Raw genomic sequence first — 15,547 nt, 5'->3', positions numbered from 1 at the left:
AAAGTAAGGTACCTGATGCATTCGTTTAACCTAAAATAACAGACATTTGTCTCAGATTTTTTTTCTCTGTTTACCTTCAACATATTTAGTTGAAATTAAGGTTAAAATTGATGCCAAATGATACACAAGATATTGTCTTCATGTCATGTACTAACATTGAAAATAACAAAGCCCATTTTAAAAGACTATGGTAAAAGAACACAACTGTATAAGAAGACACAACAAAAAGAATCAAAGGAAAAAAACAATTATGTCCAGTTTCATTGAAAGGAAAAAGATAAACAAAATGCTTGTAACCCTGGGTAAGATAAATATTGGTTCATTTTGCATTGTGACCTTAAAATCAAACATTGCTTTAGAAGAAGAAGAAAAAAGCAATCTATTAAATAAATACAAGTTTATAAATAATTGTAGGAATAACAAACAAGAGGATGTCAGAGCAACAGAAAAGCAGTTTTATTAATATTTGTGTCCTGGCATTTTTCAATATCACAAGAACCATAACTCCAGAACGGTGAAAGTCAAAATCGTCAATATCTAATTTGACCTCCATTTTGTCATCAGTATATGACAACATTTTTAAATTTGAAAAGCTTTGGTTGAATGGTTCATGAGTAAATGCAATGACATGACTGGAAACACCATTTTTCAATCTATCAAGAATTTTAACTCCAGAACAGGAAAAGTGAAAATCGCTATTATTGAACTTGACCTCCATTTTCAATTTTTGTCATCAGGAACAACATATTAAAATTCGAAAAGCTTTTCTTGAATGGTTCATGAGTAAATCAATGACATGACTGGAAACACCATTTTTCAATGTTTCAAGAACTGTAACTCCTGATACGAAAAAGTGAAAATCGCAATTATTGAACTTGACCTCCATTTTGTCATCAGTAACAACAAATTAAAACTTTAAACACTTTGGTTGAGTAGTTCAGAGGTAAATGCACAGACAACATTTGGCGCCGCCCTCCAGATGAGCCGCAAGCCCGCCCAATATACATCCACAAATTTAATAACCGACATTTTCGTTGAAAATCTGGTCAAAAATTATTAAATTTACAGATTCATAACCACTTCCTGTGACTTCAGTAGTTTTTTGTAGAATTATTTTCTGGTAATACACAGCACATCATCAATGTAAATTTAATATCTGATCAAATATCATATGTAAATTGCTTGAAACTGACAAAAAGGATCATAGAATAATCCCCTCACTACATTTTGATGTGTGTACTCACTAGGTCATATTAAGACTATCTATTGCAGTAAAAGGGAACAAACTAGTATTGGATTGTATTTGTGCATTCTCATCTAAAACTGTGGTGACTAATTTAATGACTTACTCGCATTAAAGGAAAAATAAAAAAACACATATAAAAGTCTGGTATAAATTTTTTGAATATAAACAAAAGTACTTAAATTCAAACATATTTTTTAGTTTAAGTTAAATAAATATGTGCAAGCTCATTTTTTCTTCATGTAAAAAAAATTAGATCTTGAAAATACATATAAAATATCACATAATATCGATTCTTACAGGAAGATAAAAAAGTAACAAATAAATAGAGACATGCTGTCTTTGAAATAGTTTATACAACTACAGTTAAAATCTTTTTCAACAAATCTTTCAAAATTCATGAGTTATTCATTCTTATCAATTCACATTTCCTTCTATATTTGGCCTAATTTACTGACAAAATGACAGAATAACTAATGTCAATTACTGCAAGGTTCAGGACCAGATCCTGACTGTACAATCACTACCACCAGATATTAAATATTCTCCATTCTGGTCAAAGGCCAGACATTGTACTGCATCTTCATGTCCCACTAGTGATGAAACCTGTAAAATTAAAATAAAGTAAACTCAAATGTCTCATTCTAATTAAGACTACAAAATTTGTGTACACTTGTATACAAAACATAACTTTTCATCTTATACAAATGTTTAAAGTTCTGATGATATGGATTTACTTTCGCCATTTGCGACTGATTTAATATATTATATGTACCATAAATGACTTATGGATCATTCAAGTTAGCTTTGTTACAAAGGCACAAGTGAATTCTTTCTTTTTGCCCAATCAATTGCTGAGAGTATTTTATACCAATTGACCTTCAAATTAAAAATGTGTCTGATCCATTTGTCATTTGAAAAATAAAATATGTTTAAACTAAATCAAGGTCTACTCGTAATTGCATCAAAACTTGGTATTTTAAACATAAGCAAGTTTAGTTAAGAACAAGTTTTTCTCATCACTAAACAACATATGAAAAACACGAGCATTATCTGATTAAAAAAGATTTTATAAACTAAGTACATACCTTTCCAGAGGCAACCTCATACATTTTCACAGTACTATCGTTGCTGGCTACTGCTACCACTGTACCTATTGTATTGGAAGATTTCAATAATTAATAAGGGAATAGGAACTGTATTTGACAGATAACTTAACATTCTTTATGAAATTGAATATTGGGTAAATATTGATTTATCAGTTTAAACAAAATGTACATATTTTTGTCCATCTGATGAGTTAAGCCTTTTTCAACTGATTTTTATAGTTCGTTCTTATGTTGTACTGTTATACCACTGTCCCAGGTTAGGGGAGGGTTGGGATCCCGCTAACATGTTTAACCCCGCCACATTATTTATGTATGTGCCTGTCCCAAGTCAGGAGCCTGTAATTCAGTGGTTGTCGTTTGTTTATGTGTTACATATTTGTTTTTCATTCATTTTTTTACATAAATAAGGCCGTTAGTTTTCTCGTTTGAATTGTTTTACATTGTCTTATCGGGGCCTATTATAGCTGACTATGCGGTATGGGCTTTGCTCATTGTTGAAGGCTGTACGGTGACCTATAGTTGTTAAAGTCTGTATCATTTTGGTCTTATGTGGATAGTTGTCTCATTGGCAATCATACCACATCTTCTTTTTTATATGTACTCAAAATAGTCAAATTCTCAATTGAATAATTCAAGTCCAATAAGATTGCATATTTCTTCATATAAACAAATCAAAGTAAAATTTCCTTTAAAAAATCAATTATTCAACTTTGAATATTATTGATACATACATGAAAAGACTAACTAACACAATATATTTTTGATTGATTGGAGTACAAAAACATAGATCACAAGAAAACATCATCATATATTGGAGAATAAAAACATAGATTATTTTAAAGAAGAATAGGGATATTCATATTTAATGACTTGAAATACCAGAATTTGCTTTGTAATTCTGCCCACTGCTATAAATTTATCTATTTAGAATACCTACTTATTTTATTATTTTTGTTATGGTTGTGATCTGTTATTTACTGCATGAACAGATATTCCCTGTAGAAATATTCTGCTCTACTAAGCGTTTTTTTTTTTGTACAAACATCCATTGTTTTAAAATACAATTAATATTTTGAATAATATTATATGAGAAAATGTCTCCAACAATAACCTATATCTCCCATGTATTCAAAACCTAGAAATATTTGATTCAGTACTGTAAATTCAGAAAATATTGCATGCATTTGTTATGCCATTTTTCATTTTAGACTAAATTGTGATTTTTGAAATTTTAATTTTTGCGATATTGAGAAAAATGCTGTTTAATTCTTATAAAAAAAATTCAAAATTGGAGTTTAAAATTATTGCGATTATAACCCTGACAGATTTTTGGCAATCATTTCTGAATTTACAGTATTACAAAATGTTCAATGTTTTCAAGTGATGAGTAATATATCTTGACTCTGTTTTTATGAAATAAAATCTAACACAAACCTGTGGGATCAAATGCTAATCTGTTACTTGGATGTGGTCCAACGTCCAGGCTTATCATTGGTGCATTTGCTCTAACATCCCATAATTTTACTACACCATAAGAATCACATGATCCAACAGTATCACCCTGCAAACAAACAAATAACTTTAATGCTGGAGTAATTGTTCTAAAAATCTAATTTTACATAATTTTATCAGCAATTAAATGATTGAACAATTATGAATAATTCAAATAAGACAAACACTGACTGTTAATTAACCAAACTAATACGTTCAGGTATTTCACATCCAATCTTTTATGGTAATATTCTTTACAAAGCACAAAAATGTCAGTATTCACCTCAAAAGCTTACAAAACCTTTAGACAGACTTATTAAGAAGGGATATAGTTACGATACTGTTGTCAGGACATTAAAGATTGCATAATTTGGCTTAAATATTGATTCACATATAGGGTCTTCGCATCGGAACTAAACACATTTATTTAAAAAACATTTGCTGGTATGACAAGGGTTATGTTCTTCTCATATATTTTATGATAGTATGATACTAAACCCCAAACGGGAGGGATTGTGCCTGATATTCAAATGATGAAGACATAATCTTCCAATCAGTTTAATTGAGGTCTGGAGCTGGCATGTCAGTTAACTGCTAGTAGTCTGTTGTTATTTATGTATTATTGTCATTTTATTTATTTTCTTTTGTCAGTAATTGACATCTTCTGACATCGGACTCGGACTTCTCTTGAACTGAATTTTAATGTGCGTATTGTTATGTGTTTACTTTTCTACATTGTCTAGAGGTATAGGGGAGGGTTGAGATCTCATAAACATGTTTAACCCCGCCGCAATTTTGCGCCTGTCCCAAGTCAGGAGCCTCTGGCCTTTGTTAGTCTTGTATGATTTTTAATTTTAGTTTCTTGTGTATAATTCAGAGTTTAGTATGACGTCCATTATCACTGTACTAGTATACATATTTTTTAAGGGGCCAGCTGAAGGACACCTACGGGTGCGGGAGTTTCTCTCGCTACATTGAAGACCCATTGGTGGCCTCCGGCTGTAGTTTGCTCTATGGTCGGGTTGTCGCTTTGACACATTCCCCATTTCCTTTCTCAATTTTAATCAATGTTTTATTTTGAAGACTTTCTTTAAATTGAAAAAGAACCTTCAAAATAAAAGCTAACCAATTGCAGAAAATAAGCCAGCACAGGTTGGATTCTTTAGTGGTATTTCTCTACTATGTCTATGTGACTTCTATTGCAGATTAAAATGGAGCTAGTTGTTCTTTAGAAACTATATATATATAGCTACTTACCCTCAAATTAAATGTTGAAAAGTTCACAGAGTGCATATGTCCATAGAATGTCTGAGCACATAATCCCTGTTAAAATAAAAAATAAACAAAATGATAAAATTTTAGCTATCAACATTTAAAAAAAATGTTACTTACTGCAATATAACTGAATTAGTGACACTATTGATGGATAAGCAGTGATTTAAGTATTAACAAAGTTCATCATCATTATTTCTTCTTTAGTAATATTTTAAGTTTAAACAATTTGAATTTTAGTTCTTTTATTTTTTTTAGTTGAAAAAATGTAAAAGTGTATATTCAATGTTTTTTTTTCCATTTTTATACTTGAATTTTATCTTTTAAATAATATCAATTTCATAATTTTTTCATTTTACTTTTATTGAAAATAGATATGATAGGTCATAATTCTGGTGTTTTAAGACTCCTAAGAAAATTTCAAGTGATAAGGGGCAAAATCTCCCAGTATAGATGGAATTGTGCATTTCCAGACTCATTGAATTTGAAATTATAAGAAATCTACAAATAAACCCAAGCAAGAGGATTTTTATAATAAACAATCAGAACACTGCTAGAAGTCCATTAATTTATGTTGATCATTGTCATTTTTCTAAGCTTGCTGAGTTGACTGTGGAATCCAATTCCCTTAACTAGTATACATTACTGTTAAAGGACCCACCTTTGTAAGAGACTACATAGTAGCCATACCAACACTAGATGATTTCAGGGCTAGAATAGCCAGTGTGCCCTGGACCCAGTTGCAGCATTACTAGACATCAACTGCCTTAAATGCATTTTAAATAAGCTGAGTTATCAAATTACTTAATACTGACTTCAATTCCTGACCACAAGAAGTAGAAAAATGCATACAGAAGATCTTATAATGATCTGATGTTTACAAGTTTCAGCTTAAATATAGCCTACAATAATAACTCACAGTTCTAGCATCCCATAATGATATCGTTTTATCAGCTGAGCAGGTTAATAGTGTGTTGGAGTAAGGCAGGAATTCTATACTGTTAACTGAATCTGTGTGTCCTCTGAGTGTGTAACGACAACGTAAACTGTTTAGATCCCACACTTTGGCTGTCATATCCATTGAACAGGAAGCTAAGAAGTCACCACATGTATGCCATGTAGAGCCCCAAACTAACAAAAGAATAAAAATAATATATATTTTTTAAAGTTTCAATGAGATATTTAAATCATTCCAAATATTACTACAATGCACATGGACTACTTTGATCAACTTCAATCAAATATAACAGAATGAATACAGGGTAGTATTTGTTTTTAACCTTCATATAATGTTAAAATAATTATTTAAAGGAGCTACTCCTTGTCTATTTTATGAATTTGTAGATATGATCTTTAAACATTTCGACAATTTTTAAATTTAAGATGGCATAACACATTTAATAAATTTATTTCAATTACAGGAATAGTTAGAAAATAAAATGATATTAAAATACAGATATGCATTAAAACTGTCTCCCATAATAGGTTGTACCTGCATGTGTATGGTCAGTAAATGTATGTACACATTCTGCTTTAGAGAAATCCCACACTTTGACTGTTGTATCACCACTTGATGTAGCCAGCTTAGACCCACTGAAATATAAAAGAAAGATAGTAAATGGTTGTATCATATCTTAATTGTAATATGCCATAAAAATTATCAACAAACATTTGTTTAGATGTTAAACTGCATATTAAAGTGTTTTATGCAAAATAGCATGACAGCATACTATGTTTCTGTTTTTCATTACAGACAGAATTTTAGCTAGTTAATTTAAGTCTACATTGTAGCATACAATGTTCTTTATCTTTCCCCTCAAAGGTAATTTCCTATTGCTGAGATGTGACAAATTTATCATCAGTTGCTCAAACCAAATAGTTCAGTTCCTTCCATTTCTACATTTTCTACATTACAATTAATAACAAATGTTTGTATAATGTCAACAAATTATTTACTTACGAAGGATGGAAATCACAGCCAGAAACCCAATCAGTATGTCCCTCTCCAGTCATTATAATTTCTCCACTAGGTACTGACCACATCTTCCAGTGGTGGTCATCACTTGTAGTGGCCAAAATTGGTTTACGTGGATGTAGTTTTACACTAAAAATAAAAATAAATTCTAAGACTTACCAGGTAAACTAAGGGTATTAGTATTTAAAATCAAAACATTCAGGGTGAATAAAAAACCTAAATGCAAATACTTTAGTGTTTTATCAATGTTACTTACTAAAATCACAACATAAGCCAGATGTAATATAAATCAGATACAAAAAAAATATCAACAATCCAACTGGATAGAAAGTTCTGTCAAATATTTTTAAGAACATACAGAATTGCTGCAAATAGGAGATAACTGTTATAGATTTTAAATAACAAACAAAATACTAACAAATGGGAAATAACTGTCAATTGTTTTTTTTAAAGAACACTCAGGCAAATGGGAGATGATTGTCAAATGTTTGTAAAATTATATAGAATTCATGCAAATGGGAGATAACTGTCAAATGTTTTTAGGAACATACAGAATTCATGTAAATGGGAGATAACTGTTGAAGGTTTCTTATTACATAAAGAAATCAGACAAATTGGAGATAATTGTCAAAGGTTTTTAATAACATAAAGAAATCAGTCAAATTGGAGATAATTGTCAAAGGTTTCTAATAACATAAAGAAATCAGGCAAATTGGAGATAACTGTCAAATGTTTTTAGGAACATACAGAATTCAAGTAAATGGGAGATAACTGTCAAATTTTTTAATAACATTCAAAAATCAGGCAAATTGAAGATAACTGTCAGATGTTTTTAATAAGATACTGAATGCAGGCTAGTCGGAGATACCTTTAATCAAAACAAGAAAATACATACCAGCTGACTGGATGGGAATGAGCTTGAAATGTATTTGATAGTCTAAATCCTCCTGTTCTTGACAGATGACTGCTGGTACGTTTCACATTTGCCAGCTGTGGATTAATTCCTGTATCCACTGGAAACTCAGTATCCTAAATATCAAAATCATATGAAAGGATAATCAAATTTATCATAGAAAAATACAATTTTACTCTCAAAATCTTAATACCATCAACCAATCAGGCAATTTTTAACAGAGATAAATGTATATAGTTGTTTTTGCTGCACATTTTAGTTTTTAATTTATCATTTTCTAGTACTCAAATGTATCTAGTATAATATTTAAAAGGTTTTATATCTTTTAAGAAACCAGCAGTTTTGGAATATTTTCTGATCTTTTCAAGAAAGTATTTAAAACAATGAATAATTATATAAGTAGTAATTTAATTAATGTCAGTATATCGATTAATAGATATAACTTACATTTGGATATCTTTTAAAATCACCTGGCTCATTTCCTACATCACACATTTCTCTTTCCATTGCTAAAGTTCTTTGTGTTGGCCCTCTACCTTCACTGTCAGTCTGGTATACACCCCTTCTAGTGCTGGTAGTAGGACCTTAAATAGAAATTATGTTGCTGTACACCTATGAGTTGCATGTAGCAAAAGTAATAGAAATTGAGATGAAAGTATTGGCATCATTAGAAGTTATCCTGTCAATGAATGTACAGTTATTATAAAAATAAAGAAATGTGGTATGATTGCCAATGAGACAACTATCTACCAAAGATATTGTGAAGTTCATTGCATAGATGTTTGTTATTGTTGTTGGGTTGCTGTGTCAAAGACATTGACTGAATTTCTTTTGTCTATATGCAACTCAAAAAGCTGAATTTAAAACTCTTTTGAGGTGTTGTTTTTCCTCAAATACACAATTATTTATTTGAAATATGATAAATTTCTGTTTTTCTCTTATACATGTAATATATTACACATTCACCTGTTGCTAAGTATCAAAATGAAAAACCTCCTCATATGTGTTAAAATTGAGAAAGGAAATGGGGAATGTGTCCAATGCATATCTTTTATTAATGTTGATAAAATATTCTTTAATACATTTTTATGATCTTAGTGTTAAATAAAAAAAAATCAAACCATATTGTATATTGTTTGAAACACATTCATTTTTGTTATGGCTTGATAAAAACTGTAGTAAAAGGAAAAATAATAATTCTATATTTGAAACATAATCTTTTTATAGCATTTACAGAACATGGAAACAAAATATTTTGATTAAAGATTTACCTTGAGACAGTTTAGCAGACCCGCCTTTGAAGGACTCCATACTTTTCAATGTATTTTGTAATCCAGAAACTTGACCAACAGCTCTGTCTTTTTCCAATTTGGACAGCATTTTCTCTTTCATGGCAACTTCATATTTCTTCTTCAACTGCTGTAATGTAGGCTCATACTGCTGATAATGTCTCTTTAATCTAAAATTCAAAGATAATTTACATTTTAAAAGCATTGTGTATATTATCATATTGATTTCTGAAGCTTCAGCTTTTATAAATTTTTAGTGGACAAAGTTTCAATCTTTTTTAACAAAGAGAGAAAAGTTTGTATAAATAATGTTTATGTAAGATGGTCTTTGCAGTAATTCCAGAAAAATGTTATATCTGACCAACCTCTGACTTAAGTTTGCCTAAGTTTTAACAGACCAGATAAGTCACATATTATTTGGCAAAACCTCTTTCCCAGATTTAGATTAATCATATCGTTAGTAACTTATGATAGGAATGTTGTAACCATTTTTAAAACATGACATTACAGTTCCAAACAGTACCTTTTGGACTGAAAAAAAATAACCCAATACTGAATACTATACCTTTTGATATCATTTATAAGCTTATTCTTCTCCTGCACAACTCTTTTGTGGTGCATTCTATGGTAGTCTCTCTCTTTTCTAATTTTAACGTATGTTTCTTTTGCATTCCTGTAAATATTAAAGAAAAGTGAACAACAAGCATTACCTCAATTCAGTAACTTATTACTAATATACGTTTACACAAACTGAAGGATAGGAAAAGTTTACTGAAATTCCATTGCTAATCTTTTAAAATACCTTAAAACATAGTTTTGAATGTCCTGCAGTGCTTGAACTAGTCTATCACATTGCAATGATCAGTGAATCATGAAATCTGGGTCAAATTCATTAATTGGAATTGCGGTAGACATTAGTCAGTTTACTTCATAATGATCATGAAAAGTGTCTTGTCAATGTATCTCAAAACTTCCTTCAACCAAATTAAAACATTGCACAGGATGAATGGGGAATGATTGAACCAAAGGGCAGACCAAAGGATCCACAGACTGCAAAACACAATAGCCATCTTCTACTATACACAAGCCATACAAAACAACAAATTAATGGAATTTTTTTCAAATATTTTTTTCTGTTTTTAAAAACAATTTTAGACTTCAGGTACTTTCTGAAATCAAAATGGCCTCTTCTGAAACTGTCAAGTAACTAGGCTTTGGTTTCCATAAATTTTACCTCTCTAATATAGATTATTATAAAGTGTTGAAAACTTACATAGCTGCGTCTCTGTATTTTTCTACTTCTCTCTTGAGGAATTTAACTTCGTTATCTAATTCCTGATTTCTGCCATACATATCAGGGACAACACCAATATCTTCAGCATGAAGTGATCCTCTCTGTTGCAGCTCATACCTATATAAAATTTGTTAAACACAATAAAGATTTTAACAAAACGTTCTATAATTTAAAAATTTATGCAGAGGTACAAATGTATCTTAACATTGGCCTTTAAGCCAGAATGAGAAAAAAACAACTGACAATATTTCTATTCTTGAGACCCCCTTAGGTTCTGATCTGTCAAAATTTTCATACTAAGAACTTTAGCTGGTCTTTCTCTTCTCATCTAATTTGCAACAATTGTGTGGATTATATAACTTTGAAATATGCAAGTATTACAAGACAAGAGAAGGATATCAATTCATTATAGGTATTATAAATTCATAGTCTGTGAACTTGACCCAAACAGCAGGGCTCACTCCGGTCACTAGTAAGTGTGACCAAGCAAGATCTAGAATTCCTCATCTAATATTATATAAGGGACACTGATACAATCTGATAAGGTGGGCATTGTTATTTGTAAAAGTATATTTTGGACAATGATCAATACAATCAGCTTATTAGTAATACAATATAAAAACTCACCATTCTGTCTGAAATGTGTCCAGAGTCCTATTCATTCCCATCCTTACCAAAAAATTCCTCACATAATCATCTACTACCTCAGCTCGTCTTGTGACTGAGGGTTTTGGTAGTTCTCCTTTCTTTACCTAAACAATATAGATCTAATTATCTTCTATACACAAGTGTATTCCAAAAGTATTATGGTCACTAAATGTCTTGGCTAAATTAAGTCATATAAAAAACAAACAGCTATGTATTGATGAGTACATTTCATGAAAGTTCATAAACAGTCCCAATTTTAAGACAATTTCAAGTTGAAATAAATAAAAATACACAAAAAATGTTTGATAAAGCAATTGAATTATGTATTCTGTTGTTTTCCTATCTGTCAGCTAGGATAAAGCAATTGAATTATGTATTCTGTTGTTTTCCTATCTGTCAGCTAGGATAAAGCAATTGAATTATGTATTCTGTTGTTTTCCTATCTGTCAGCTAGGATAAAGCAATTGAATTATGTATTCTGTTGTTTTCCTATCTGTCAGCCTCTTACAGCAGTCAAAATTTGCTTTCCATAATATTGTTGTTACTCATGATTAATACAATTAGATCTAGACAACTCAGCATTTTGACAAATTTTTATAAAGGTGATACTACAGCGAATCAAAGTTTACATATCATTGCAATAAAGGATTTAAATGATAGAGTCCAAGAAGTTGAAACGTTTATATGGGACTGGGAGAACAGGTTAAAAAAGAATTTTTACTTTATTTGCATTTTCTAAGTATTTTCTAAATTACTACATGTATAAATCAAATTACAGTTGCATCTTTTTCTTCCTCTGCTTCCCTGATAGTTCTCACTGCAAGATCTAAGTCTTCATCCAAATCTATATAAAATGGGGGGAAAAAGACAAATAATTGTAAAAAAGAGATGAAGAACAGACAAACATGTTGAACTCAATTATTTATGATAATGAGAATATGATTTTACTGCATACCTAGAGTTTTCTTCTTTGATCTAAATGAAATCATTATGAGTTTAAAATATTTCTATAATTGCTGCATTAATCAAATTTTTTACAAGACATGCACAGTATATTGAATTTGCAATTGTGTGTGTGAGTGTGGTACTGTGACCTCTTTTCATTTAAATAAAAATGATTACATATAAGTTTTCCACTCATATTTCCTTTTCTTAGTAACTGTAATTGTAGTTTGTTACTTACTCATGAACAATAGAAACATCAACAAAGTACTTACCGGCAGTAATAAAATCTTCATCCACAGGTACTTCTTCGTACTCATACTCATCATCTGAGTCTACTGTCAACTGTTCCTCTGATGATGGAGTTAAGGAAGATAAATATGCATGAACATAATCAAATTTGCTTTATAAGTAAAAGCAGCAATTCACAAAATGAAGCTACATATTTGTATCTTGAAATTCAAGTAAAACAAAAATGCAAAACAAACAGGTACTGACTTAATTATGTGACTTAAGTTACATGTACATTAATGTATGTCATTAACTCGGCCATGATTATATGCACTTAAATATTATTTTTTAGCTGACCTAGGAAAACTAATATAAGCACATTTCTAACCAAAGAAATGTGTGCTACTTTAAAAAATAAACATTCAAAACAAATAAAGAAATCTATCTCTGCACGGTATACATAAATAATAATAGGCAATTGATTTCAAAATTCCAAATTAAAAGAATATTGTAAGGGTTTATTTTTTCCTAAACACTGTCAAAAGGACCAGAACAAACTGCCTAATATATTGCCTCAGCTGTCACTTGTCATAGCCAAGAATCAAGGTATGACAAAATTTAATCTTGCTCAAAACTGTGAGGGTGGACCCTAGTAACCTCAACACAATTTACAATTTGTACATCATTGCTTTTACTCATTCTAAGCTGACAAGTTTATCAAAACAAAATGTTGCTATTATTATCAATCCACCAAAGACAATTCATACAACAATCAGTGAAAATTATTATCAATATTATGAACAAATAATGCCCCCAAAATAGCCATCAATTTTATATAATTCCATGTGTTTTCATGATTTCAAGAATTTGAATCATATAAATATTTGAATAAGTTTATTAAACTTAAATACAGTGGAGTCCCCCGTGTACATGTACGTGCGGCCCGTGATATCACGCATTAGCTGATTTTGTAATATCAACACAGTAACATAGACAAAATAGTTCTTGTTATTGTTTTAGCCTTCCGAAGGGATAAAAAAGAATAAAATTGATAAGTTCAAGTGTTAATTTATAACTGCAATCCTGTGATTTGCCATATTTGGCCAATTTCCATAAATAAAATACAAAATGTACATGTACATCAGATAATTTTTTTTTTTTTTTTAATCAAACTTGTATCAGATTGAAAAAAAATTTGCTCTGCATCCTTGGCAGTGTATTTAGTTCAAACTCAGCTATATTTCTCAGTATAAAATCTTTCCTTTATTTAAAATAAGCTATTTTTGGAAGGCATGCATGAAATCACCGGACATTGGAGGAACTCTCAGAACAGGGATTTCCCTTATTTTGGACACATGTTACAAAATATTTAGAGGATGAAACCATACAAACAGAAGATTTTATGAAATAAAAGTATGTTATGAATGTGTTCACACAATATTATCCAATAATTGGTTTTATCAGTTGAATGAAGTGAAGTCACAAGTCTTCGGTGCACGGATACACCGGACTGCACCATACCCTTATTAAATACAATGTAGGGATCGAGAACGATCCCAGGGCGAATTATGGACTCTCTGAGTGAATAAACTCAGGGCTAACAACCCTGATAACGCTTTTTGGCACGGTAGTTGTCTCTTTCAGTCATTTTGTCAGTTTGACAAATTCCCTGTTTCCATTCTCAATCATTCAATTTCATAAATGAGTTAACAAATGGACGTAAAAAACTAACAGGGGGTTATTTGACTTTTTGAAAAAAAATATAAAAATGGAGAGGTGATGGGACGTTTAAATCTAGGTAATAGTAATACTGCTAATATCAATTTTTAAAGATTAAAACTTATTCAACACAACAGTCAACAGTGAATTTACATGTTAAATTGCTAAATAACTGATGTGTCAAGTGAATTATTATAAAAACACAGTTTTATGGGTTCAGCCATCGTAAATAAATCTATGTTCAAATCATTAAATGCAGAAAGGATACTCTGGAGGTAAAACTTTTCTGTTTCTTGACCATTCGACACACCCGCCATTTTTGTTTTATTTGGCTTAGCAACGATTACACATTTCTACCCTTTAAAATAAAAGACTCCCCCGTAACTCGGCCCATTACAAACTCGCCCTACAACAAAATCGGTCCATAACTAACTCGGACTATTAGACGAATATAAGTATGATAAATGATGTTATTGACTTGATCTCAAATAAATTGCCAGTATTTGTTTTCATTTACTTAGTAGTACTTTGCAGTATAAGAATAATAAATTATTTATAATGGTATATAAAGAGCAATCTCTTAAAATGTTTATAAATTACAACAGAGACATATAAATATTGTATTATATGTCTCTGATTACAATAACAAGAGGTAAAAAGAAAAGTAAGACTCATTTAAAATATTATGAAAGCTACAACTTATTTGACCTTTCCTTTTTCTTTTTAATAATTGATCATATGCAGGACTTATTAGATTGGACTAGACCTATAATATTATACTCAGACACCTTTTTGACCCATGACTACCTGTAATTACAAGAAATTGTAATTAACCTAATACCCAGTGACTTCACAGCTTCAACTTCATATATTTCTTCGAAAGGGGGACTTTTCAAGGTGTTGTTAACTTTTATCTGAGATAAATTTAACTTGTTAACTGTTTTCAACCCAATGTTATCAGCATTTTTGCATTTTTTGTTAACTGGTTTTTCCGGCAAAATCGAGGTGTTGTCAGCATGTTAACGGACCCCTATTGCCCCCCCCCCCCTCTTCTACCATATACTGACCTACTTCAACAAATTGAAGATTATGTCACAGGAGGATAACTTACAGCTAAGACATAGATAAATTTGGACAAATTAAAAATAGAGGAAAAAATGAAAAATACATAAATACAATTTTAAATTAGTTTGATGTGAATATCAAAATTTAACATTGATGTTTTGAGATTGAAGTTTTGAAAGAGACTTCTGATGTGCAATAATGATGCTATATTGTTTAGTAGTCTGTTCTAGTCGGGTATTGTTCTCGGGGAAAAAATTCTATTCCCCACTGCACGTGTTTTGCATGATGGAATTTGGAAACTTTGAATTTCAACGAAGGTCTTGTATTGGGTTGGTTTTTTTGTGGAAATAATTTGT

The 15,547-nt window shown here is 30.5% G+C and overlaps 1 protein-coding gene across 1 annotated transcript; it reads right to left on the bottom strand.

Moving 5' to 3' along the window:
- Positions 1-1,380: 1,380 nt before the first annotated feature.
- LOC143064242 (sperm-associated antigen 16 protein-like) lies at positions 1,381-14,499 on the bottom strand. Its single transcript, XM_076236929.1, has 16 exons — positions 14,395-14,499; positions 12,452-12,529; positions 12,011-12,078; positions 11,214-11,338; positions 10,566-10,703; positions 9,858-9,965; positions 9,275-9,462; positions 8,451-8,587; positions 7,986-8,119; positions 7,076-7,219; positions 6,608-6,708; positions 6,035-6,246; positions 5,101-5,166; positions 3,787-3,913; positions 2,332-2,396; positions 1,381-1,849 (listed from the first exon to the last, which is right to left on the bottom strand). Exons 1-16 carry the CDS (start codon positions 14,441-14,443, stop codon positions 1,739-1,741), a joined length of 1,851 nt encoding a protein of 616 aa, XP_076093044.1. The 5' UTR covers positions 14,444-14,499; the 3' UTR covers positions 1,381-1,738.
- Positions 14,500-15,547: the final 1,048 nt, after the last annotated feature.

The sequence above is a fragment of the Mytilus galloprovincialis genome, chromosome 2 (genome assembly GCF_965363235.1).
Source record: "Mytilus galloprovincialis chromosome 2, xbMytGall1.hap1.1, whole genome shotgun sequence".
NCBI classification, from domain to species: Eukaryota; Metazoa; Mollusca; class Bivalvia; order Mytilida; family Mytilidae; genus Mytilus; species Mytilus galloprovincialis.
Note: the sequence above shows the minus strand (reverse complement) of the source record. Positions and strands in the feature narration are given on the sequence as shown.

Bases quoted from the DNA above. Each gene is read 5' to 3' on its own strand.
- LOC143064242 (XM_076236929.1), bottom strand. From the start codon at position 14,443: ATGGCGGGTGTGTCGAATGGTCAAGAAACAGAAAAGTTTTACCTCCAG. The intron at 9,463-9,857 runs GTATAGTATTCA...TTTGAATTTTAG, and splicing joins CTTATAAATGATATCAAAAG to ATTAAAGAGACATTATCAGC. The intron at 3,914-5,100 runs GTAAGTAGCTAT...GTTTGTTTGCAG, and splicing joins TTTCAACATTTAATTTGAGG to GGTGATACTGTTGGATCATG.